The 27,594-nt window shown below is 41.4% G+C and overlaps 2 protein-coding genes and 2 long non-coding RNA genes across 5 annotated transcripts in view; all 4 read left to right on the forward strand.

The window, feature by feature from the left end:
* marchf4b (membrane associated ring-CH-type finger 4b) overlaps positions 1-27,594 on the forward strand; it is a 54,948-nt gene that overhangs the window by 15,673 nt on the left and 11,681 nt on the right. The gene's annotated exons all lie outside the window — the stretch shown is intronic.
* Positions 1,290-12,277, forward strand: LOC130373248 (uncharacterized). 2 transcript variants are annotated; one of them, XM_056579615.1, is made up of 5 exons: positions 1,290-1,833; positions 10,804-10,932; positions 11,049-11,242; positions 11,540-11,687; positions 11,790-12,277. In XM_056579615.1, the coding sequence occupies exons 1-5, from the start codon at positions 1,612-1,614 to the stop codon at positions 12,033-12,035; spliced, it is 939 nt and encodes a 312-aa protein (XP_056435590.1). In that variant the 5' UTR covers positions 1,290-1,611; the 3' UTR covers positions 12,036-12,277. The 2 variants fall into 2 exon arrangements, 1 of the variants encoding a protein (XP_056435590.1); XR_008893500.1 differs by lacking the exon at positions 1,290-1,833 and adding an exon at positions 9,921-10,059.
* Positions 19,264-20,475, forward strand: LOC130373251 (uncharacterized). Its single transcript, XR_008893502.1, has 3 exons — positions 19,264-19,411; positions 19,740-19,936; positions 20,165-20,475. It is a non-coding gene; the product is annotated as an uncharacterized LOC130373251 (long non-coding RNA).
* Positions 23,651-26,810, forward strand: LOC130373249 (uncharacterized). The gene is made up of 5 exons (XR_008893501.1): positions 23,651-23,939; positions 24,056-24,217; positions 24,517-24,664; positions 24,767-24,971; positions 25,467-26,810. It is a non-coding gene; the product is annotated as an uncharacterized LOC130373249 (long non-coding RNA).

Raw genomic sequence — 27,594 nt, forward strand, 5'->3', positions numbered from 1 at the left:
TGGATCTCCTGTTGGGGGGTTGGTCAGTCTGTCAACAGTTGCAAATAGGGTTTTTGCATTATTAGTGTTGGTTTTAATGATATTGGAGAAAAATGTTTCTCTAGCATTTTTTAAGTCTAAATTGTAGGCACGGAGGCTCTCTTTATAGATATCATGGTGAATATGAAGTTTTGTTTTACGCCAGATGCGTTCAACCTTCCTGCATTCCTTTTTCTGTGCTGTTACAGAAGCAGCTTTTCTCCAGGTTGCCTTTTGCTTTCCAGAAATCGTTTTAACCTTATAAGGTGCAATGACATCTATGACTTTCAAAATTTTCAAATTAAAGTTTCTACAAGATCATCAGCAGAACATGGGTTTAGAGGTGGTAGCAAGGAGATGGCCTTTTTAAAAAGTACATTAGAATCTTCATTGATATACCGTTTTTTGACAGTGTTTGATTTTTTCTGTATGTCGGGAATAAAAGATATGTTAAAGAAAACACAAAAGTGGTCAGACAAGGAAGGATCAGTCACAGAGAGATCAGAAACATTGAGGCCCTTTGTGATAACCAGGTCTAGAGTGTGCCCCTTACAATGAGTAGCCTCTTTCACATGTTGAGACAGTTCAAATGTGTCCAAAATGGTAAAAAGTTTTTTTGCACACTTGTCATTCAAATCATCAGTATGAAAATTGAAGTCACCAGTTATAACTAGACAGTCAAATTCTGTGGAGATGCTAGACAATAATTCTGTGAATTCATCGAAAAAATTTGCAGAATATGTGGGTGGCCTGTAAATAATTAATAGGAGAACTCTGGGGGAGCATTTCAATACAGCACTAAGGTATTCGAACGATGGAAAATCACCAAATAACATCTGTTTCCCCTGAAATACATTTTTAAATATAGCAGCAACCCCTCCACCTCTTTTTCCAGATCTACATGCATCAAAAAAGTTATAGTCGGGAGGAGCTGTCTCTATCAGAACGGTTGCACTGTTATTTTGTTCCAGCCATGTTTCAGTTAAAAACATAAAATCCAGTTTGGAAGTGTTAATAAAATCATTAACTAAAAATGATTTGTTATTAAGAGACCTCACATTAAGTAGAGCCATCCAAAAGACCACTTTTCCATCAGAAAAATCATCAGAACCGTTATTACCAACCCATAGACACTAAAGCCAAAAACCTTTCTCACATGCACACCCATCGCGAGTGACGGCTATGCGCACACATGCACACCCATAGCGAGTGACGTAGGACGTAAAGTCCCGCCCAGGTCGAAGTGGCGTCGATTAGAGAGTCCCGTACAAACGAGTACCTACCTACCTACATATTCAAGGCGCTGGTTCTCCACAAAAAAAAGTGGAGCGCATCAAGCCTGCGCGCTGTATAAAAACATTCAAGTCGTGGAGGAGATAGTAGTTGTTAAACCTTTAAGATTGAGTAGAAATAACGTCGCTTCAGGCGTCCACACGAATCCTAACACGAAACAGCATAGGTCTGGTTTTATTTGAAAACAACCTGGGACCATGGACCTATTAAAGAACATGGTTTATTAGTTTCCTAATAACATGGTTATTGAAGACATGGTTTAACAAAAAATCGTCTCCGGGTGGACGGGACCTGAAAGACATGTTAGATGCACTTTGGGAGATACACCCGCGGATGAGCATAGATGCGAGGCGAATTCACGAGTGTCACGTTTATTTTAAGTGGATGTTGGAGGTTTACTTTCTGGTGGATGTCGATGGATATTGCACAGATGCATATTGCACAGATACATCTTACTATGAAACTACTTCTTCGAGTTTAACTCCCTCTGCATCAGCAATCGGCTGGTCGGCGAACATCAGGGTGAGTAGAAAGGGACATTTGTGTAACTTCTGTTTGCAGACCCGCCGTGGTTTAATTAGCAGCTTGGAAATATAGATCTGTGATATCGTCGGAGTAATAGTTTATAGACTTTATGGTCTAGCTTGTGGCGATTGACATGACAGGGGCTATCGGAGGGTTAATCAGTTTTAAGGCTGCCAGCCATATATTAAGGGCTGGTTTCCTATCAAAGGTAGCCTGTGGAAATTTATGATTACCCCAGGAGCAAGGTACGTTTTATTACTCTGTTTTCTGGGAATAATTGACGCAAGCAGAAACCAGAAAACAAGCCGTTTTTTCGTTTTTTCGTTTTGACAAGAAAACGAAAATCTAAATTTCAGTTCGTTTATTCGTTTTTTGGTTCTTACTGAGCGAAACGAATTTACCACTCAATATCTGGTTTCCGCCGGTGGGCGGGTCCTCTTATTGGCTAGTGTGTTTCATTGCCCTGTGCGCTTCATAATAAAAGTTCTTCCGTTTGATAATGTCGACAAAAATATTACTGTATTATAGACACTAGCAGACACAAAGGACCACACCACCCACAGTTAAGACTGACACGGCCTCAAATAACAATAATAGTATTCATAATCATTTGAAAATGAGAACTTATGAAGTTATGATGACTTCAGTGCAGTTGATGTTTAGCCACAGTTAATACATGCAGAGTAGACCTGAGGGCTTTACTACGACATGATTGTCCGGCTCTGAACTATGCGCTCTGTGCGCGTTCACATCAAAGGAGCTGTGATCGCGGGCTGCTGATTTCCTCACAGCCTGAGAGCTATGAGGAATACAAGTGATTACAACACATTTCTGACAGCTGAACATTGCGCAGGGCTCTCCGTGAGACGCACGCAATTCAACCCATTCACACGTCACACAACTTGCGCCGCTATTTAACAGTGGAAGGGTAGGAATCAAATGCGTCCGGGTGAAATTTCAAAATCTTCCGGGATTTTTGTTGACATAAGTATGTATGATTGACTGTGATGTATTCTGTACTGTATATCTGTTCCACACCACAAGGGGGCGTTATCAGTTTGGTAATAGATGTGATATGTTTGGTGACGTCATGCCCCCTATAAATATGAATGTTCTGGATTTGATCATTCTCTTGGCCCGCTCCCAACATGAAGGCTGGAAGAGCAGTTTAGTTATTTACTACAAAATAAATATGCTTTGAGGCTGAAGACTAAAGCTCGTCTCGTCTACTGTTGTTGCACTGTTGGACTCCTGCTGTGTTAGTAGTGCTCCTGCTAACAGGTTATGGGCCCAGTAACGACGACGATAGTTGCAACAACGGAAAGTGGCGGCAAACTTTAGCTAGTCAGCAAAAGTGTGTTAGCTAGTTAGCGCGGTAAAACCGGGAAGCTAACAAAGCTGAGGAGAATGGCACATCAAAAGGCAAAGTGGCCGATGTTTGACGGTAGGGCCGAAGAATATGAGCTCTGGGAAGAACGGATGCTGTGTTGTATGCACCGTATCAGGTTAAAAGAGACTATTCTGAACGAGCCTGATGGACCGCTGACGGCTGAGGAACGAGCCAAGGATGAGGAGCTGAATGCTGATGCTTACTGCTCGTTGGCGCCATTACTGGATAACGTGAGCTTGGGACTGATATTCAGAGACTGTAAAAACAAGGGACGCGAGAGTCTGCAAGTGTTGAGAGAGCACTACATTGGCAAAGGAAGGCCACGGATTATTTCGTTATACATAACGTTAACCTCGCTGAAGAAAGCGGACACTGAGACTGTGACAGAGTACATTATCCGGGCGGAGCAGATCTTCACAGCGCTCAGAGGTGCAGGCGAGGCACCGAGTGAGGGGTTGATGATGGCTATGATTATGCGGGGACTTCCAGAGAACTACAAGCCGTTCATGCTGATGGTAACCCACGGTTCAGCGGAGGTGAAACTGGCGGAGTTCAAGGCTAAGCTGCGAAACTTCGAGACGTCTGAGGATGCTGAGCCAGTAGCCGAGATGGCGGGAGAAAGGGTGCTGAAGGCTCGCGCAGCACTGAAGAAAAAGAACAGCGGATCTTCGACAGAGATGGCGTGTTGGCGGTGCGGTGAAAGGGGACATCGAAAAGATGAGTGCACAAGAAAAGTTTGGTGCGGTTCCTGCAAAAGCACAAGCCACAGCGACAACGCCTGCAGGAAGAAAGAGCGTGCACAAAGGTCCAGGTGTGCTCGCGCTGAAGATCACAGCGGCGGTGGCAGTAGCAGAGGCGGCGACAGCAGCGGTGGTAGCAGTGGCGGTCGGGCAGCGAATGGTGGACGGATCGAGGCGCGGGGACCCGCGATAGACGACTTCACATTCCGGGCAGAGACTGAGGACACCTGCAAGCCAGCGCAGCAGCGGCAGATTGAGGCAAAAGCGCTGATCGTCGACACTGGCGCGACATCCCACATGCTGAACGACAGGAGCCGGTTCAAGTCCTTCGACAGCACATTCAAGCCGGAGAGCCACAGCATGGAGCTGGCCGACGGGAGGCGGACATTCGGGTTGGCGGAAGGCAGAGGAGACGCACAGGTGTGTCTCACCGACAGCGACGGACGAACATGTACAGTGACTCTCAAGAACGCCCTGTACATCCCTTCGTTCCCACAAGAACTCTTCTCCGTGAAGTGTGCCACTGCGCACGGTGCCAAGGTACTCTTCGAGGAAGGTAACGATGTTCTTGTAGCGCCTGATGGTGCAAGGTTTAGCATTCAAGTGTGTGACAGAATGTATTACTTGCAAACCAAGTGTGATGACAATGATGTGTGCAATGTTAGCCATGATATTCAAACCTGGCATGAAATTATGGGGCATTGTAACTATGATGACATACTGAAACTGCAGGATGTAACCCTGGGCATGCACATTAAGGGTGCAAAGCGTAAGCCTGAAAAGGAATGTCATGTGTGCATAGAGGGGAAGTTTACTCGGACGAGAAACAGAAATGCAACAGACAAGGTGAAAACACCACTGGAGTTGGTAAACACTGATCTAGCTGGTCCGGTGACCAATGGTTCAATCGAGGGTTACAGGTACATGCAATCTTTTACAGATGTGTGCACAGGAGTAGTATTCACATACTTCCTCAAAGCAAAGAGTGATGCCGTACTGGCTACTGAAAAGTTCTTGGCTGACATAGCGCCTTATGGCAGTGTGAAATGCATCCGGTCAGACAACGGGACCGAGTTCACAAGCAGAGAGTTTAAGACACTCCTGCGAAAGAACAAGATCAGACAAGAGACGTCCTGTCCTTACTCCCCACACCAGAATGGGATAGCTGAGAGGGAAGGGCGCACTCTCTTTGAGATGGCAAGGTGTAAGCTCATTGACAGCAACTTACCTAAGAGTCTATGGCATTACGCCGTTCAGGAAGCAGCATACACCAGAAACCGATGCTTTAACAAGCACATAGGCACAACACCATACACAGCACTGACAGGGAAGAAGTGTGATCTAACCAACATGCACAAATTCGGGTCAGAGTGTTATGCGTACATACAAGACAAGGGTAAACTAGATCCCAGGTGTGAGAAGGGTCTTTTCGTAGGGCACGACAAAGGCAGCTGTCGTGGCAATTTCTGTATTAGATATTGCGTCTGAGACAGATGAGATCTTTAGATGCAAAAAAGCACACAATACTTGTAGGCAATTGCTGGTCGCATATATTTGTATTAAAAGTATGAACAAAGATACATCACAACATGCATCAACAGACAACATAACAGGCATACATTACAATAATCTGAGGCCCCAGATGGGAGCTTCTCTTTGCGTGTTACTTCATTCTCTGAAGGTACGCTGGGGAGAAGTCCACCGAGTGTCTGAATCGATGAGTTCTTATTCCACTGAGAGTTGGGCTCTGGAGGAGGTGTGTCCCCCAAAAAGCCTTTGTGTACCAGATGGTTATCTTTACAACTGCAGCTGTGGGGAATGCCATTGGAGGGGGTAGCGGCCGTGTCATCTAAAACCCCTGGCTTGGTTGACGCTAGCCAGGGGGTAGAGGAGAAGGCCCATACATCAAAGGATTGCATGGAGGGTCATTTACAAGACACTCAACACAGGAACAGGCAGGCAATAAAATGTATCACTCAACTTTTGACGGTTTACACTTTAAATGACCCGCATGGAGTAGGACGTAGGCCCTATCTTAATTTACACAGAATAGCAACAAAACTTAAATTCATACATAGACCAAAACAATACAACATGTAGATTTTCCATCACAATCCCCCCTTTGATTATTTTATAATCACAAATTCAAAAATCTATCATGTCCGACCATCAGCACTTCTCCACTTTTATAGGAGGTTGTTCAGACTATTTATACCACCGTTCGCTTTTACAGAAGGTAGCATAAAATCACCTAACATCACAATCAAGTCATCTGTTTCCATATATTCAAAAGTCCTAAAAATAAAAACAGAAAAGAAAACCAAAACAAAGAAACAAGGCTACCTTTTAAAACCATTTCTAAACAAAAATCTGTAGTGGGGGGGGCTGCCTTCGCCACAGCCCTTCAAGAGTTGGTCCAACAACACAAAGCCTCCATCAGCGAAGTTCGCCAACTCTGTGCGTACAGACTGACCCTAAGGTGGGGTCGGATCCAAGGCGACATGCCCGGGAGGGACGAAGCGGATTTAATGTTCAATTGGGATCAAGGGTCCGTGTACCGCCGGCTGGTAGAGGGACTGTGTGAACGGGCCAGGGGGGCGTTCCCCATGGTTAGAGATTGGACCGCTATTCGAAAGATCAAACAAACAGAAGGCGAGACGGTGGCTGTTTTTTTTCTATATTGTTTTATAGGGACAAACATTAACACATTTCTCCATTCTCCTGCAGGGGATTGATAAAGTTCTATATATGTAACAGAAGGAAACACTTACTCATACTCCATCAAATATTCATACTCATACTTTGCACACTTTACCACAGCATTGGCCTACTGAATGCCACAGATATATTTTTAAGCATTGGACTGAATGCCACATAAATATAGTGTATGTTTTGCACGTTTGCAACGTTTAAAAGTTCAGGGAAAAGTATATGCCACTACTGGTGTTGCTTAGGCCAATATCCTTTTGAGGCAGTGTTGTTTCTGAATATTAGTGTTAAGGGCCAATAATGCCTACTATCATACATTAGTCACCATGTCTGTGGACAAATTTGTATGCAGTCACATATTAATATATCCCCCCCCCCCCCCCCCCCCCGCTGACAAAATCTCACTCTGAACTCAGTTCAAAAATGGAGAGCCCTGCATTGCGCATCTGTTGACCTTTATCCATTTACAGTAAACAGATAATTTTTTCTTGCTGGAAGATATTTTATATTGTTTTCATATTATTATTTACTGACAGTGATTACAGAATGCGAGTGTGTGTTATATTGAAAGCGAGGCTGGGTGTGCCTATGAATATAGGCTACAGTGAGTTTTTTAAGGTGCTGTACAAGCAAATCATATTGACTACTCTGTACAGTGACAGAGAGTGTACAGTAACCTACTTCATTGAATATTGAATAGGCTACTGTAGCCTACACTATGTACAAATGGTTTTGCTCTTTGCTCATGGCAGTTGTGGGAGTCATTTTAACATGTCAGCAGGCAAGCTTCAATCATTCCAGGATGTATTATGCTTTTTCATATAGCCTACTTGGAACGTGTTTTGAAATGGATCTATAGTAGCCTATAGAAATTTGCCAGCTGGAATACAAAGCAAACTCTCCTTCAAATGCACATTCATGGAAGTCTTGTATTGTCATCCCCAAATAATGCTGCAATGTAATAATATACATCTTTAAATGCATAATAATGAGTCATTATTTTTATTATGACTTATCAAAGATTTGTATTGGCTCCCAGAATGCAGGTCTGTTAGTGACTCCCAGTATCTCTAAAAACAGACTGGGAAGTAGAGCATTCAGTTACTGGGCTCCTTTACTGTGGAACCAGCCGTCCCCATGGGTCAGAGAGGCAGACCCCCCCCCCCCCCCCCCCCCCCCCCCCCCCCTCACCTTTCGCACCTTGTAGTTTGGCCTTGGCGTCTCGCAGTCTCTCTGTGTTTCCATATATTCTCCACAGCTCCACCCCCAGTCTGAACCAACTGCAATTTTTCCCCTTGGTTTTCCTGGGAGTTTTTACTCAGTCGATGTGAGGGTTTAAGGGAAGAGGATGTTGTTATGATGCTCATGCTATGTAAAGCCCTTTGAGACAAACTGTTTGTAAAAACGGGATATAAAAATAAAATTGCCTTGCCTTGCCTAACCCGCTTGGACTGTAATTCATATTCATGCTACTAGTTTGATCATTGACTGACTACATGAATAGAGATTCTTATAGAGGTCTTATAGTCAAACGGTATAGGGTATATACACATTTTTATGTGTTTAGGCCAGTTATGAGATCTAGTTAACATCATTAAAAGTCATTTCCAAACACATTAAAGAAAAGAAAAAAACAAAAGCAAAGAGATTTTGCAGCAGTAGCACACTTTTACTTAAACAGAGTGGGATAGGAATCAGGTTAACAAAACATCTAAGAACATCTAAGCTGTCTAACACATTACCAACGCAACATTGAAACATCATAAAACATCACAAAAAAAACAGCTGGAATACAAAGAGTTTGCTTTGTATTCCAGCTGGCCTGTTATGAGCAAATTTCTATACGCTACTATAGATCCATTCCAAAACATGTTCCAAGTAGGCTATAGGACAACGCATAATGCATCCTGGAATGAGTGAAACTTGCCTGCTGACACGTTAAAATGACTGTCATAACTGCCATGAGCAAAACCATTTGTACATAGTGTAGGCTACAGTAGCCTATTCGATATTGAATGAAGTAGGTTACTTTACACTCCCTGTCACTGTACAGAGTAGACAATATGATTTGCTTGTACAGCACCTTAAAAAACTCACTGTAGCCTATTCATAGGCACACCCAGCCACGCTTTTAATATAACACGCACTCGCATTCTGTAAACACCATCAGTAAATAATAATATGAAAACAATATAAAATATCTTTCAACAAGAAAAAATAATTTGGTTACTTTAAATGGATAAAGGTCAACAAATGCGCAATTTTCAGCTGTCAGAAATGTGTTGCGATCACTTGTATTCCTCATAGCGCTCAGGCTGTGAGGAAATCAATCAGCATGTAGGCCTATTAACTGTGGCTAAACATCAACTGCACTGAAGTCATCGTAACTTCATAAATTCTCATTTTTAAATGATTATGAATGCTATTATTGTTATTTGAAGCCGTGTCAGTCTTGACTGTGGGTGGTGTGGTCCTCTGTGTCTGCCTGTGTCTATAATACAGTAATATTTTTGTCGACATTATCAAACGGAAGAACTTTTATTATGAAGAGCACAGGGCAATGAAGCACGCTAGCCAATAAGAGGACCCGCCCACCGGCGGAAACCAGATATTGAGTGGTATATTCGTTTCGCTCAGTAAGAACCAAAAAACGAATAAACGAACTGAAATTTAGATTTTCGTTTTCTTGTCAAAACGAAAAAACGAAAAAAACCGCTTGTTTTCTGGTTTCTGCTTGCGTCAATTATTCCCAGAAAACAGAGTAATAAAACGTACCTTGCTCAAGATGATGGTCCGTGTACTTTGCGGCCAATGGATTTTCGTTTTGAAATGAGAAAACCAAAATCGGGAAACGAGCTGTTTCCCGATTACCATATAGAGATAGGAAAACAAAAATCCGAAAATGACCCATTTTCCGAATTTTGTTTTGATAATAGAAAACGGAAAACGGTAAAACGACCAGTTATCTGATATTCTTTGATGTGCTTAAACATGGACATCGGGAATTAAAATACTGCGTGGAAATCTTCTTTCTCAATTTTGCGAATATTTTTGTGTTGTGACCCGGAAGCTATCAGTAGTTGGCGCGCGGTGTATTTAATTTGGAGCCAAGCTATCAGTAGTTGGCGGTGTATTTAATTTGGAGCCAGACATCCTTGAGACGCACCTCAAAATGGCATTGCACGAATATGCAGGTTTTATTTCAGAACACCGAAATAATGGAATGTCCTGTGGGATATCGCCACTGCGTTATGCACCCAGTTTGGAACTACACGGGGGTTTTCCGAGAGGAATGTGCGGAGGTGGTGTGCTGAGCAGGGGCTTGTCAGGGACTTCTGCCCTGATAGTCAACTTGAAGTTGAAGTCGCTGAAGGTATTCTCGAGGTAGGTTTTTTTTTATCATCCGCCTTTCACGATTACCGCTTTTGTTAAGCATACAAAGGAATGCTACTCTTACATAAAAAGCTGACCACAGTTATATGCAAAGTCGGGCATCTGACTGGTGCTAATGCAATTTTTGGATTTAATTCATAAACACGTTGGTTGTTAATCAACAGGAAATATTTCTGTATTTTTAAAAAATGCACGTCTTAATCTTAAATTTAAACTAAGATGATTTACTATTTATAATTAAATATATATATTTAAGCAATATAGTAGGCTGCGAGTGGGGTAGGTAAGGGATATTCCCACGGGTGGTGTTCGGCCGTAGGTAACAGCAGGTAACAATATCCCTTACCTACCCCACTCGCACGAGTACTATATTGCTTTTATAAAACAATTTTATATTCAACCAATTAACATTTCAACACGAAGTTATTGATTAAAAATGTTAATTTCACCATTGTTTCTCCGCAACAAAAAATAGTTCCAGTCAACGTCTTGGTTTGGAATTACAAGAACTAACAGTTATCATCAGCGCGCTTTAGAATGTTTCATCGCAGAGTGATTTATTATTAGCTGTGAAAGTCCGAGTTGGGATGTCCTGGGATATTCCAACTCATGGAACGTCTCTCGTCCAATCAGAAACGGCTTAATAACTCGATAGAACCCAATTGTTTTATAATATGTATATATATTATGTATGCTAAACATCATACCTACACCCCCCCCCCCCCACCCCCCCAGACTGGATCGTCTTTTGGTCGAAAAATGATGACTGGATATCTATCCGCAAAAGGGGTTAAAGCTTCTGAAGGCAGAGTGGGCAATGTGTTGAGAAGTATTCATCAACCCTACCACATTGCAAGACAGCAGGTAAGGTCAAATAGCATTGTGTTTTCTACATTTCAATAGAACATACGTATTGAGATTCTAATCATACGAATGAAAGATTATTGAGTTTTTATTATAATGGAATTCTTATATTTTAGGGTGCCCGGAATCTGAACCCCATACCCTACAATGCAGAATACATGGGTCACAAGCTGCATGTAGATCAGAATGAGAAGCTTGTTATGTTTGGAGTGACTCATGTTATGGCTATCGATGGTTTCAGCAAGAAGGTGGTCGGTCACTCCACCATGCCAATAAAGAACAACATCGTGATTTATGAGGAAGTGTACCGGTAAATTAACTTCACAGACTTTGTAAGGTGGAACCCAAAGTTGTCTCCTTAGGAGGACCCAGACTTGAACAAGTACATTAAAAAGGTTAAAACCTAGATTTGTAATATGGAAATAATTAATTTGGAAAAAAACAAAAAACTTTTCCCTCTTCCAGTTTCTTAGTTAATTTTCCAGTTTTACTATTATTGATATCATTCCAATTTGACAAAAAAATGTAATTGTCACTTTAGCTGGCCATGGCTAAGAGACTGATGCTGTTTATGTATATTTTACGTTTGTCGGTGATTTATCTTCAGGCCTGCTGTTCTTTCCTATGGAATATGGGACCAGGTCAGAGTTGACTGTGGGAAAGAATTCTATCTGGCTTTATTCATCCAGGAAAAACTGGCAGAACATCGACACAATACTCAAAGGCAGCCCTACCTTCAGACACCTTCTACAAGGGTAAAATAAATGTGTTGTTAAAAATTAATCCTGGTTTCTTGCCATTGAGGTGTATTTCTAATGAGGGCAGGCAGACTGACACTATCCTTATAACCTGCACAGAACCATGTGATAGAGAGAATGTGGTCGGAGGTGAATGCTCGAGTCAACTACCCTTTGAAGACAGCTCTGGTACAGCTGGTGGACCAGGAGGAACTGGACATGGAGGACAACACATCCAGGTATTGTGTGTCAAACCTGACATGCCAGCTGGCTAGGATTGGCATCACAAATGTCGTACAGGCATGGAATGCACACAGGATCCCAGGTATGATTAATTTCATTTTACTGGCGGTATTACAGGCATAACTTGCTAATAAAGCAGTGTAAATTAATTTTGATGTTCTATTGTAGAGTTCAATCTGAAATGGATTCACAAATGTGTAGCTCAAATTGCAACACTGCAAATCCAGTACTTTCTGTAGAGGGGCAGATTCAATTAGTAAAACATGTTATTAGTTAGAATCAAGTTTTTTGGACGTTGACCATGTTCTTGCTTTTTTAGATGACTTCTACAGGTTTGGAGTTGAATGTAAATGAATACATGCTCAAAGCACAGAACATTCATCTTTAATTTGAGGGCATATACATTGGGTGAATTTTGTAGAATGACCCCATCTGAATGAAGCTGTCATTATTGTCAACTCCAATATGCTGTGAAAGACAACTAAAATAACAAGTCAAACATCATGGCAAAATGATTACCTCCCCACAAGTGTAACCCCTTTAATCTCACTACTCACCTTTACTGTCTTGCAGGAAGGGGAATACCAACGAACTGGCTAAAGAAGGGTGTCCTGCAAAACTTTCTGAGGACCTTCTGCCAGTCGGTGCGTTGCAGCTGACCTGTATCAGCAGGAAATGGGATCAGCCTTGAAAAAGAGAATCCATTTTTGGAAGTGATCCTTTCCCCTCTGAAGAAGCCCAACAATGGACTGAAACTGAGTTTGGTCTCCTCTTTGATTTGCTATCCCTCTTCCAAAATGTGGTTAACCATACTATGGCCCTTTTAAAAAGGCAGTGAGGTCTCTGATTGATATCACCTCAAGACATGTGCGACCTGTTACACAGTGACCTGCAATGGTCAATGAAGAAGCAGTATACCAAAAATAACATTTTATTACAACAATGATAAAGTGGAAGTTGTCTTTTTTCTTTTCTTTTTTTTTAAAACGGTCACACAATATAAACATTACAACAAACAACATCTTTCTGGTCATGTACCCATAATAACATCCAACAAACAAACTGAGGTAGTTCCAGTAATGTAAACATAACAAACAATACACAAACAATTATCTATCAAATCAAATCAATTTCTCTCTCCTTGAAAAGTGACAAGGCAGCAGAGAGACCCTTCACTTCATGTATTTTATTCTCCTGCCCTGCATTTCAAGCAGTGGTCTGATGTGACTAACCACAGCTCCACACAGGTACGACATCCAATTATCGATTCACAGCATGTGGCGAACATGGGATCTGCCATTACAGCTGCAAGGTTAAAAAAAAAAATATTATAAATTGATGCAGAAAATAACATTTAATTGTTAGTTGCAATATAGAAGGAAATTAACTAAGCAATCAGAAGTGTGTTTTATCGCAGAGTGAATGTTGAAGATGGCGATGAACACCCGTGACAGCTGGTCAGCGCAGTGCTTGAGGGTGGCAGGCGGCTATGTTTTGTACTGTAGAATGACCTACTGTTACATATCTTACACGTACCTTTACACACAAGACATGCAAAGGCTTCCTTTAAGGGCTGCAAACCGAATTTGCCATTATCTCCTCCTTTTGAGACTTGGCCAGCTGAGACAGCTGGTTGATTGAATTAGTGACCTCTTGGAGATCTCCCAGCGGCTTGCTTCAGCTGGTCACACGTCCAAGACCTCCTGCAGGCTTGAATCTCCATCCCTTCGACTTAAATGTATGAACAGAAAAGAAAGGATTAAAGATTTTTTTCAAATGGTGCATATGAACAAATGTTTGAATATCTTTCTGAATATTTTATAAATCTTAATTTACTCTGTAAAAGCGTCAACCTATGAGACATTGTTGTCATATAATTGAATCATAATGACTTCTATCATGATCATCACTCAAAAAAGCAGACCAAATTAAGTTCAAATAATAATTATTCTTCCACTCTACTTTCTTTTTCCTTTCTTAACTTTTGCATTACACTGGTATTTCCTTCAGGAAGTTTTAGTTCATATATGAATTTGCCTACAGATCAAATGTTGTATTACCTTGTTTTAGCTCTTCTCCCATTCTGAAACTCCACAAAGTCACTTTCAGGCACAGCATATATTTTTCTTGAGTTCTGTTTCCAGAACTGGGAACCTAAGAAGTCAGAAAACATTAACTTCACTTCTGTTTTTAAAAGGGGTCATTGACTTTTTGGGGGTATTTCACACGGTTCCTTACGGTCTCCGAATAGGGTATGTAACATTGGTTGGGCTGTAAACAAACACGTGTTATTTATTTGAATGAAACACAGTCAGGGACATGAAATAACGTTAGCCACATTGCCAATAAACTAAACCATCACATCTACCGATAATAGAAACAGGGAGGATACGTTAGCAACAACATAATACTACAGCTTGCGGTTGTAATGAACAAAGGGTCAGAACAGCACCTTTTCAGCTACATCTTCTTAGCAAATCCTGCTTTACATACCTACCGGTTTCTAATTGTGAGATTTGCATATGAAAGAAGTGTCAATGGACTTTAAGGGTTCATTGTATGTACATTTTACCCACTGAACTGTCGTTAATCAACTGTGACAAGGTAAATTTGTTTTTTGCAATCAATGACTCCTTTAAAATCAACATTAAGGTTTATTAGAAACCACAATTAGAAGCAAGTTTCTGATCATACAACTTACTTCTTGTGCCCTCAGAGTCCATTATTTCGTTTCCTTGGGTGTCCGTCAAGTAATAGGCTCATCAGAGCCCACGTCATCTTGAACTTTGGCCGAAATTCGTTCAACGCAGGCCTCAGCTTCCAAAAAGCGCACAACTACTGTCCTGGAAGGACTGAGTTTCTCATTAACAATTTCTGCCAGATGGATTGACCTGGGGATAAATCAGACCGTCTTAAAATCACACCTATGGGCCTAAAATGATATTTCTATATTATAGGACGAGATTTTAGCAGCAGAGATCAGTTACATATTTAACAAGTTACATATTTAACAAGTAACCTTTGGAATGATCTTCCCTGGAACAGCTAGCTCCACTAGCTCGTGGAGTTCCAGCTCGTGGTGGTGGTGGTGGTGTTTCAGTGGAAAAACCAGACGCAGAAAAAGATGTGGCAGAAGCAGAAGCCGGTGAGGGTCGGCGCATGAACCCAAAAGCAGGGGCACCAGCAGCGGGTGGAAGGTGCTCTGCATCGCCGTGGACCTCATAATGACTGCGATTAGTTCAGATTAATTATTGAAAATGGCCTGCTGGCTCTGGAAATATTGCCGTGTTGGAGTCGTCCGTGATATAAAGACTGCTGCAACTGACCTGTTATAGAATTAAATGAAAATACCATAAAGGATTAAAAAACATTGTAATTAAATAGTACAAATACTACTAATCCCGTGTTTCCATAACAATATACATCACAGGTCAACATACTTAAAACAATTCATATATACATTAGGGCTGTGAAATGATAAAAAAAAAAAGTGTGGATTAATCTGTGGATTAATCATGATTTATCACATATTACCGATTTTCTCTGTATATTAATCATGACAAAGACGGATATATACATTTAACATGTTTTCTTTTTTCATTAATGAAAAACTAAAACAATGGTGCTGCAACTCAGCAGTTCTTTAATAATAATTCTTTTATTTGTAACGCACTCTTCAGAAGTTTGTTCAGAAGAATCTCAGAGCGCCAAGTCTTTAGCAGTTCTCTTTGCTTTTCCATATGGAACATTAATATATCATCATCCCAAAAAGAATTCGGGCTTTTTAGCTATTGTTTGGTTGAATACAAATGTTTCTTATCTTTTCAAATCAACAGAAATGATTTGGGCTTCTTAGCCAGTGATGGTTGAAAATGTCTCTTTATTGTCAAACAACCATGACCACACCATGACACAATATAGTCTTCCTTTCGCCAGCTGGTGTGGCAAACTACCTTGTTCACATTCCCTGATAGTAAAGCTGACGGCTTCTTTAGCACCATGTGTCCTGTGACTGACAAGTGACAACAACGTCTTTCACACGGCATTGTGGATGAAGGAGTGGCTAGATATTTGCGAGCCCTGGCAGTTAGATATTTAGCGAACTATGCTAACTAATCAATCTAGTTGAGAGAACATCCCTAAACAGTTATGTCATGTCAACTAGTATTATTACCACTACTAGTACATCACTAGTCTCTCCAACAAATGAGTTATTGTTAAAATCAAAATGTTAATGTTACCGTTTGTAAAATTGCATGTGGGAAGTCAAAAAACTATTTTGCGCTCAAAAAATAGCCGCGGCTATGCTACATTAACTCATTCTACCTGTCGTAGAATGACATGCCACCAAGCTAAGGCGCTGTGAACTGTGTGAGCATTTTTTTTGCAATGGATAAAAGTGTCAATTATAAGTTGAAAAGTAACATCACCTGAAAAATCCTGCAAATTTTGTCTGCAGACATGTCCTCTTGCTTCATAGTCAGCCGTTTGGGTCCGCGAAACAATATGAAGCTCTCCATTCCATCCCTGCAATGTAACGGTTAAGCTTGTGAGAGGAACTTCCGGGTCACAACACAAAATCTTCGCAAAATTGAGAAAGAAGATTTCCCACGCAGTATTTTAATTCCCGATGTCAATGTTTAAGCACATCAAAGGAAAATCAGATACTGGTCGTTTACGAAAATCCATGCCCGCAAAGTACACGGGACCGTGGTCCGTGTACTTTGCGGCCAATGGATTTTCGTTTTGAAATGAGAAAACCAAAATCGGGAAACGAGCTGTTTCCCGATTACCATATAGAGATAGGAAAACAAAAATCCGAAAATGACCCATTTTCCGAATTTTGTTTTGATAATAGAAAACGGAAAACGGTAAAACGACCAGTTATCTGATTTTCTTTGATGTGCTTAAACATTGACATCGGGAATTAAAATACTGCGTGGAAATCTTCTTTCTCAATTTTGCGAAGATTTTGTGTTGTGACCCGGAAGTTCCTCTCACAAGCTTAACCGTTACATTGCATGGAATGGAAATGGAGAGCTTCATATTGTTTCGCGGACCCAAACGGCTGACTATGAAGCAAGAGGACATGTCTGCAGACAAAATTTGCAGGATTTTTCAGGTGATGTTACTTTTCAACTTATAATTGACACTTTTATCCATTGCAAAAAAAATGCTCACACAGTTCACAGCGCCTTAGCTTGGTGGCATGTCATTCTACGACAGGTAGAATGAGTTAATGTTAGCATAGCCGCGGCTATTTTTGAGCGCAAAATAGTTTTTGACTTCCCACATGCAATTTTACAAACGGTAACATTAACATTTTGATTTTAACAATAACTCATTTGTTGGAGAGACTAGTGATGTACTAGTAGTGGTAATAATACTAGTTGACATGACATAACTGTTTAGGGATGTTCTCTCAACTAGATTGATTAGTTAGCATAGTTCGCTAAATATCTAACTGCCAGGGCTCGCAAATATCTAGCCACTCCTTCATCCACAATGCCGTGTGAAGACGTTGTTGTCACTTGTCAGTCACAGGACACATGGTGCTAAAGAAGCCGTCAGCTTTACTATCAGGGAATGTGAACAAGGTAGTTTGCCACACCAGCTGGCGAAAGGAAGACTATATTGTGTCATGGTGTGGTCAATGGTTGTTTGACAATAAAGAGACATTTTCAACCATCCACTGGCTAAGAAGCCCAAATCATTTCTGTTTGATTTGAAAAGATAAGAAACATTTGTATTCAACCAAACAATAGCTAAAAAGCCCGAATTCTTTTTGGGATGATGATATATTAATGTTCCATATGGAAAAGCAAAGAGAACTGCTAAAGACTTGGCGCTCTGAGATTCTTCTGAACAAACTTCTGAAGAGTGCGTTACAAATAAAATGAATTATTATTAAAGAACTGCTGAGTTGCAGCACCATTGTTTTAGTTTTTCATTAATGAAAAAAGAAAACATGTTAAATGTATATATCCGTCTTTGTCATGATTAATATACAGAGAAAATCGGTAATATGTGATAAATCATGATTAATCCACAGATTAATCCACACTTTTTTTTTTATCATTTCACAGCCCTAATGTATATATGAATTGTTTTAAGTATGTTGACCTGTGATGTATATTTGTTATGGAAACACGGGATTAGTAGTATTTGTACTATTTAATTACAATGTTTTTTAATCCTTTATGGTATTTTTCATTTAATTCTATTAAACAGGTCAGTTGCAGCAGTCTTTATATCACGGACGACTCCAACACGGCAATATTTCCAGAGCCAGCAGGCCATTTTTCAATAATTAATCTGACTAATCGCAGTCATTATGAGGTCCACGGCGATGCAGAGCACCTTCCACCCGCTGCTGGTGCCCCTGCTTTTGGGTTCATGCGCCGACCCTCACCGGCTTCTGCTTCTGCCACATCTTTTTCTGCGTCTGGTTTTTCCACTGAAACACCACCACCACCACCACGAGCTGGAACTCCACGAGCTAGTGGAGCTAGCTTGTTCCAGGGAAGATCATTCCAAAGGTTACTTGTTAAATATGTAACTTGTTAAATATGTAACTGATCTCTGCTGCTAAAATCTCGTCCTATAATATATAAATATCATTTTAGGCCCATAGGTGTGATTTTAAGACGGTCTGATTTATCCCCAGGTCAATCCATCTGGCAGAAATTGTTAATGAGAAACTCAGTCCTTCCAGGACAGTAGTTGTGCGCTTTTTGGAAGCTGAGGCCTGCGTTGAACGAATTTCGGCCAAAGTTCAAGATGACGTGGGCTCTGATGAGCCTATTACCTTGACGGACACCCAAGGAAACGAAATAATGGACTCTGAGGGCACAAGAAGTAAGTTGTATGATCAGAAACTTGCTTCTAATTTGTGGTTTCTAATAAACCTTAATGTTGATTTTAAAGGAGTCATTGATTGCAAAAAAACAAATTTACCTTGTCACAGTTGATTAACGACAGTTCAGTGGGTAAAATGTACATACAATGAACCCTTAAAGTCCATTGACACTTCTTTCATATGCAAATCTCACAATTAGAAACCGGTAGGTATGTAAAGCAGGATTTGCTAAGAAGATGTAGCTGAAAAGGTGCTGTTCTGACCCTTTGTTCATTACAACCGCAAGCTGTAGTATTATGTTGTTGCTAACGTATCCTCCCTGTTTCTATTATCGGTAGATGTGATGGTTTAGTTTATTGGCAATGTGGCTAACGTTATTTCATGTCCCTGACTGTGTTTCATTCAATAAATAACACGTGTTTGTTTACAGCCCAACCAATGTTACATACCCTATTCGGAGACCGTAAGGAACCGTGTGAAATACCCCAAAAAGTCAATGACCCCTTTTAAAAACAGAAGTGAAGTTAATGTTTTCTGACTTCTTAGGTTCCCAGTTCTGGAAACAGAACTCAAGAAAAATATATGCTGTGCCTGAAAGTGACTTTGTGGAGTTTCAGAATGGGAGAAGAGCTAAAACAAGGTAATACAACATTTGATCTGTAGGCAAATTCATATATGAACTAAAACTTCCTGAAGGAAATACCAGTGTAATGCAAAAGTTAAGAAAGGAAAAAGAAAGTAGAGTGGAAGAATAATTATTATTTGAACTTAATTTGGTCTGCTTTTTTGAGTGATGATCATGAATGAAGTCATTATGATTCAATTATATGACAACAATGTCTCATAGGTTGACGCTTTTACAGAGTAAATTAAGATTTATAAAATATTCAGAAAGATATTCAACATTTGTTCATATGCACCATTTGAAAAAAATCTTTAATCCTTTCTTTTCTGTTCATACATTTAAGTCGAAGGGATGGAGATTCAAGCCTGCAGGAGGTCCTTGGACGTGTTGACCAGCTGAAGCAAGCCGCTGGGAGTCTCCAAGAGGTCACTAATTCAATCAACCAGCTGTCTCAGCTGGCCAAGTCTCAAAAGGAGGAGATAATGGCAAATGTCGGTTTGCAGCCCTTAAAGGAAGCCTTTGCATGTCTTGTGTGTAAAGGTACGTGTAAGATATGTAACAGTAGGTCATTCTACAGTACAAAACATAGCCGCCTGCCACCCTCAAGCACTGCGCTGACCAGCTGTCACGGGTGTTCATCGCCATCTTCAACATTCACTCTGCGATAAAACACACTTCTGATTGCTTAGTTAATTTCCTTCTATATTGCAACTACAATTAAATGTTATTTTCTGCATCAATTTATAATTTTTTTTTTTAACCTTGCAGCTGTAATGGCAGATCCCATGTTCGCCACATGCTGTGAATCGATAATTGGATGTCGTACCTGTGTGGAGCTGTGGTTAGTCACATCAGACCACTGCTTGAAATGCAGGGCAGGAGAATAAAATACATGAAGTGAAGGGTCTCTCTGCTGCCTTGTCACTTTTCAAGGAGAGAGAAATTGATTTGATTTGATAGATAATTGTTTGTTATTGTTTGTTATGTTTACATTACTGGAACTACCTCAGTTTGTTTGTTGGATGTTATTATGGGTACATGACCAGAAAGATGTTGTTTGTTGTAATGTTTATATTGTGTGTGACCGTTTAAAAAAAAAGAAAAGAAAAAAGACAACTTCCACTTTATCATTGTTGTAATAAAATGTTATTTTGGTATACTGCTTCTTCATTGACCATTGCAGGTCACTGTGTAACAGGTCGCACATGTCTTGAGGTGATATCAATCAGAGACCTCACTGCATTTTTAAAAGGGCCATAGTTATGGTTAACCACATTTTGGAAGAGGGGATAGCAAATCAAAGAGAGAACCAAACTCAGTTTCAGTCCATTGTTGGGCTTCTTCAGAGGGGAAAGGATCACTTCCAAAATGGATTCTCTTTTCAAGGCTGATCCCATTTCCTGCTGATACAGGTCAGCTGCAACTGAACCGACTGGCAGAAGGTCCTCAGAAAGTTTTGCAGGACACCCTTCTTTAGCCAGTTCGTTTGGTATTCCCCTTCCTGCAAGACAGTAAAGTGAGTAGTGAGATAATTGGTCCCTGACAAGCCCTGACAAGCCCCTGCTCAGCACACCACCTCCGCACATTCCTCTCGGAAAACCCCCGTGTAGTTCCAAACTGGGTGCATAACGCAGTGGCGATAATCCCCACAGGACATTCCATTATTTCGGTGTTCTGAAATAAACCTGCATATTCGTGCAATGCCATTTTGAGGTGCGTCTCAAGGATGTCTGGCTCCAAATTAAATACACCGCCAACTACTGATAGCTTGGCTCCAAATTAAATACACCGCGCGCCAACTACTGATAGCTTCCGGGTCACAACACAAAAATATTCGCAAAATTGAGGAAAGAAGATTTCCACGCAGTATTTAATTCCCGATGTCCATGTTTAAGCACATCAAGAAAATCAGATGACTGGTCGTTTTACCGTTCCGGTTCTATTATCAAACAAATTCGGAAAATGTGTCATTTTCGGATTTTTGTTTCCTATCTCTATATGGTAATCGGGAAACAGCTCGTTTCCCGATTTTGGTTTTCTCATTTCAAAACGAAAATCCATTGGCCGCAAAGTACACGGACCGGGTCCTTTGCAGCCAATGGATTTTCGTTTTGAAACGAGAAAACCAAAATCTAGCAGGTGCTTGTCAGCGACTTCTGCCCTGATAGTCAACTTGAAGTTGAAGTCGCTGAAGGTATTCTCGAGGTAGGTTTTTTTTTATCATCCACCTTTCACGATTACCGCTTTTGTTAAACATACAAAGGAATGCTACTCTTACATAAAAAGCTGACCACAGTTATATGCAAAGTCGGGCATCTGACTGGTGCTAATGCAATTTTTGGATTTAATTCATAAACAAGTTGGTTGTTAATCAACAGAAAATATTTCTGTATTTTAAAAAAATGCACGTCTTAATCACATTATTATCAAATGTAACATTTAGTATAACATTTAAACTAAGATGATTTATTTATAATTAAATATATATATTTAAGCAATATAGTAGGCTGCGAGTGGGGTAGGTAAGGGATATTCTCACGGGTGGTGTTCGGCCGTAGGTAACAGGCTACAGCAGGTAACAATATCCCTTACCTACCCCACTCGCACGAGTACTATATTGCCTTTATAAAACAATTTTATATTCAACCAATTAACATTTCAACACGAAGTTATTGATTTAAAAATGTTAATTTCACCATTGTTTCTCCGCAACAAAAAATAGTTCCAGTCAACGTCTTGGTTTGGAATTACAAGAACTAACAGTTATCATCAACGCGCTTTAGAATGTTTCATCGCAGAGTGATTTTGTTAAGGAGCTGCGGGTGCAGGCAGGCAGGTAGGACCCAGACGCAGACGGTTTCAGGAAAACGGCACTTTAATCACGCCTAAAGGCTAAGGCACAGGAATCAGGGAACTCGGGAGACAACAGGGAACTCGGGAGACAACAGGGAACACGGCAGACGCAGGACTAACAACCACAATGACAGCACAAGGAACAAAGGAAAGACAAGGGCTTAAATAACAACCACAACGAGGAACAGCTGAGACACATTAGGGGAGGGAGCAGTAATCAACACAGGAGGGAAACACAGGGAAAAACACACACACCATGACAGTACCCCCCCCTTAAGGGTCGACTCCCAGGCGACCCACGACAAGCAAAACAACGAAGAAAGTAAAAAAAATAAATGGACTGGGGCAGAGCCGAGGGACGTCAGGCGGGCGGCCAGAAAACTGCCCCAGGGCATGGCAGGGAGCCTCAGACGGATGGCCTGGGGGGCAAGCAGAGGCAGAGTGAAGGCGGAACCCTTCAGGAGGCCGGCGGCAAGGACGATGAGGGCTCAGTCCCTCAGGAGGCCTGCAGTGGCAAAGAACCCCCTCAGAAGGCCGGCAGCGGTGAAGGCGGAACCCCTCAGGAGGCCGGCGAAGGCGAGGGTAGCGGGCGGGTCCCCACTGGAAGGCAAGGTAGAGGGCGGGTACCCTCAGGAGGAAGGCCAGGTAGAGGGCGGACCCCCTCAGGAGGAAGGCCAGGTAGGAGGGCGGGTCCCCTCTGGTGGAAGGCCAGGTAGAGGGCGGGTCCCCTCTGGTGGAAGGCCTTGAAGGGGAACCCCCCTCGGGAAGGAGTGGAGGAGGGCCCCCACAGGCAGGAGCGGAGGGTGTGCCTCCCCTGGACGGTCTGGAGGGCGGACCCCCTCCGGAAGGAGCAGAGGCCGGTACCCCTCTGGAAGGAGCAGGGGGCGGGCCCCCTCGGGAAGGCGAGGAGTGGGCTCAGGAACCGGACAGGGCTCGGGGACCGGAGTCAGTGCGGGAGCTGGAGTGCCAGGAGGAACCGGGTGGTACCCCAAACCCTCCCAAAATCCATTGCCTTCATAATAAATAAATCCTCCCACTCACGGCTAACTTGATCGTCCGCTGGGTCCATTGTTGGTGCTGTCATTCTGTTAAGGAGCTGCGGGTGCAGGCAGGCAGGTAGGACCCAGACGCAGACGGTTTCAGGAAAACGGCACTTTAATCACGCCTAAAGGCTAAGGCACAGGAATCAGGGAACTCGGGAGACAACAGGGAACTCGGGAGACAACAGGGAACACGGAACACGCAGGACTAACAACCACAATGACAGCACCAGGAATAAAGGAAAGACAAGGGCTTAAATAACAACCACAACGAGGAACAGCTGAGACACATTAGGGGAGGGAGCAGTAATCAACACAGGAGGGAAACACAGGGAAACACACACACCATGACAGATTTATTATTAGCTGTGAAAGTCCGAGTTGGGATGTCCTGGGATATTCCAACTCATGGAACGTCTCTCGTCCAATCAGAAACAGCTTAATAACTCGATAGAACCCAATTGTTTTATAATATGTATATATATTATGTATGCTAAACATCATACCTACCCCCCCCCCAGACTGGATCGTCTTTTGGTCGAAAAATGATGACTGGATATCTATCCGCAAAAGGGGTTAAAGCTTCTGAAGGCAGAGTGGGCAATGTGTTGAGAAGTATTCATCAACCCTACCACAATGCAAGACAGCAGGTAAGGTCAAATAGCATTGTGTTTTCTACATTTCAATAGAACATACGAGTTGATATTCTAATCATACGAATGAAAGATTATTGAGTTTTTATTATAATGTAATTCTTATATTTTAGGGTGCCCGGAATCTGAACCCCATACCCTACAATGCAGAATACATGGGTCACAAGCTGCATGTAGATCAGAATGAGAAGCTTGTTATGTTTGGAGTGACTCATGTTATGGCTATCGACCATGCCAATAAAGAACAACATCGTGATTTATGAGGAAGTGTACCGGTAAATGAACTTCACAGACTTTGTAAGGTGGAACCCAAAGTTGTCTCCTTAGGAGGACCCAGACTTGAACAAGTACATTAAAAAAGGTTAAAACCTAGATTTGTAATATGGAAATAATTAATTTGGAAAAAACAAAAAACTTTTTCCCTCTTCCAGTTTCTTAGTTCATTTTCCAGTTTTACTATTATTGATATCATTCCAATTTTGACAAAAAAATGTAATTGTCACTTTAGCTGGCCATGGCTAAGAGACTGATGCTGTTTATGTATATTTTATGTTTGTCGGTGATTTATCTTCAGGCCTGCTGTTCTTTCCTATGGACTATGGGACCAGGTCAGAGTTGACTGTGGGAAAGAATTCTATCTGGCTTTATTCATCCAGGAAAAACTGGCAGAACATCGACACAATACTCAAAGGCAGCCCTACCTTCAGACACCTTCTACAAGGGTAAAATAAATGTGTTGTTAAAAATGAATCCTGGTTTCTTGCCATTGAGGCGTATTTCTAATGAGGGCAGGCAGACTGACACTATCCTTATAACCTGCACAGAACCATGTGATAGAGAGAATGTGGTCGGAGGTGAATGCTCGAGTCAACTACCCTTTGAAGACAGCTCTGGTACAGCTGGTGGACATGGAGGAACTGGACATGGAGGACAACACATCCAGGTATTGTGTGTCAAACCTGACATGCCAGCTGGCTAGGATTGGCATCACAAATGTCGTACAGGCATGGAATGCACACAGGATCCCAGGTATGATTAATTTCATTTTACTGGCTGTATTACAGGCATAACTTGCTAATAAAGCAGTGTAAATTAATTTTGATGTTCTATTGTAGAGTTCAATCTGAAATTGATTCACAAATGTGTAGCTCAAATTGCAACACTGCAAATCCAGTACTAACGTTAGAGGGGCAGATTCAATTAGTAAAACATGTTATTAGTTAGAATCAAGTTTTTTGGACGTTGACCATGTTCTTGCTATTTTAGATGACTTCTACAGGTTTGGAGTTGAATGTAAATGAATACATGCTCAAAGCACAGACATTCATCTTTAATTTGAGGGCATTTACATTGGGTGAATTTTGTAGGAATGACCCCCATCTGAATGAAGCTTAGTCATTATTGTCAACTCCAATATGCTGTGAAAGACAACTAAAATAACAAGTCAAAACATCATTGGCAAAATGATTACCTCCCCACAAGTGTAACCCCTTTAATCTCACTACTCACTTTACTGTCTTGCAGGAAGGGGAATACCAAACGAACTGGCTAAAGAAGGGTGTCCTGCAAAACTTTCTGAGGACCTTCTGCCAGTCGGTGCAGTTGCAGCTGACCTGTATCAGCAGGAAATGGGATCAGCCTTGAAAAGAGAATCCATTTTTGGAAGTGATCCTTTCCCCTCTGAAGAAGCCCAACAATGGACTGAAACTGAGTTTGGTTCTCTCTTTGATTTGCTATCCCTCTACCAAAATGTGGTTAACCATAACTATGGCCCTTTTAAAAATGCAGTGAGGTCTCTGATTGATATCACCTCAAGACATGTGCGACCTGTTACACAGTGACCTGCAATGGTCAATGAAGAAGCAGTATACCAAAAATAACATTTTATTACAACAATGATAAAGTGGAAGTTGTCTTTTTTTTCTTTTCTTTTTTTTAAAACGGTCACACACAATATAAACATTACAACAAACAACATCTTTCTGGTCATGTACCCATAATAACATCCAACAAACAAACTGAGGTAGTTCCAGTAATGTAAACATAACAAACAATAACAAACAATTATCTATCAAATCAAATCAATTTCTCTCTCCTTGAAAAGTGACAAGGCAGCAGAGAGACCCTTCACTTCATGTATTTTATTTTCAAAGTCTCCTGCCCTGCATTTCAAGCAGTGGTCTGATGTGACTAACCACAGCTCCACACAGGTACGACATCCAATTATCGATTCACAGCATGTGGCGAACATGGGATCCGCCATTACAGCTGCAAGGTTAAAAAAATATAGATTATAAATTGATGCAGAAAATAACATTTAATTGTTAGTTGCAATATAGAAGGAAATTAACTGTAAGCAATCAGAAGTGTGTTTTATCGCCGAGTGAATGTTGAAGATGGCGATGAACACCCGTGACAGCTGGTCAGCGCAGTGCTTGAGGGTGGCAGGCGGCTATGTTTTGTACTGTAGAATGACCTACTGTTACATATCTTACACGTACCTTTACACACAAGACATGCAAAGGCTTCTTTTAAGGGCTGCAAACCGACATTTGCCATGATCTCCTCCTTTTGAGACTTGGCCAGCTGAGGCAGCTGGTTGATTGAATTAGTGACCTCTTGGAGACTCCCGGCGGCTTGCTTCAGCTGGTCGTCCAAGGACCTCCTGCAGGCTTGAATCTCCATCCCTTCGACTTAAATGTATGAACAGAAAAGAAAGGATTAAAGATTTTTTTCAAATGGTGCATATGAACAAATGTTTGAATATCTTTCTGAATATTTTATAAATCTTTATTTTACTCTGTAAAAGCGTCAACCTATGAGACATTGTTGTCATATAATTGAACAAGGGCGTAACCATGGTTTAGACATTGGGGGGGTCCAATTTTTTATTATTTACTATATATTCTGCTTGTATTAGAAGTAGGCTACTTTTATGTATTGCTGACATGTAGGCCCAGGTTATAAACAATGTTGTAAGGCTGTCTAGTCTCACATTCAGAATTCTCACCTTATCGCCTGCATTGTGACCACACGTCATTTTATCAGAAAAAACAGCGACTCATATTTTAATTAGGCTACTCGTTTTATTTGCTCACACATTTAGCTCGGTATCAAGCTACTAATTGTCTGGAGAAAAAAAAACCGTGTACGCTCGGCTGCTGGTCCAGTTTTATCCGCTTTTTAAGTAACCTTAAATTGTCCGTTACCTCCTCTCCAACACGTTAAATAACGTTACTTACATTCAAATGACTCACCTGATCACCTGCATGTTCAGAGCATGTCCCTGTCTGGCCACTGCTTTCAGCATGCCTGTCTCTCTCCTTCTCTCTGTGCTGCCTGCATCGTAACCATGTCATTTTATCGAAAGAACAGCGACTGACCTTCATGAGCTATATTTAATATTCTGCTTTTACGAGGCTACTCGTTTTATTTGCTTACTCAAAGCTCGGTATCAAGTTACTTACTGTCTGAAAAAAACTGCGTATGCTTGGCTGTTGGTCCAGTTTCTTCTGCTTTTTAGGTAACCTCAAATCCTCCATTACTCAACTTTACTTTCTTGGCTCTCACTGAAGAAAGAGTGTGGGGTAACCATGACAACGCAGAAAGTCGCGAGGTGGTTTCAAACTAAATCGCACAAGTGTACAATTAG

This window comes from Gadus chalcogrammus, chromosome 20, assembly GCF_026213295.1.
Source record: "Gadus chalcogrammus isolate NIFS_2021 chromosome 20, NIFS_Gcha_1.0, whole genome shotgun sequence".
In the NCBI taxonomy this organism is placed as follows: domain Eukaryota; kingdom Metazoa; phylum Chordata; class Actinopteri; order Gadiformes; family Gadidae; genus Gadus; species Gadus chalcogrammus.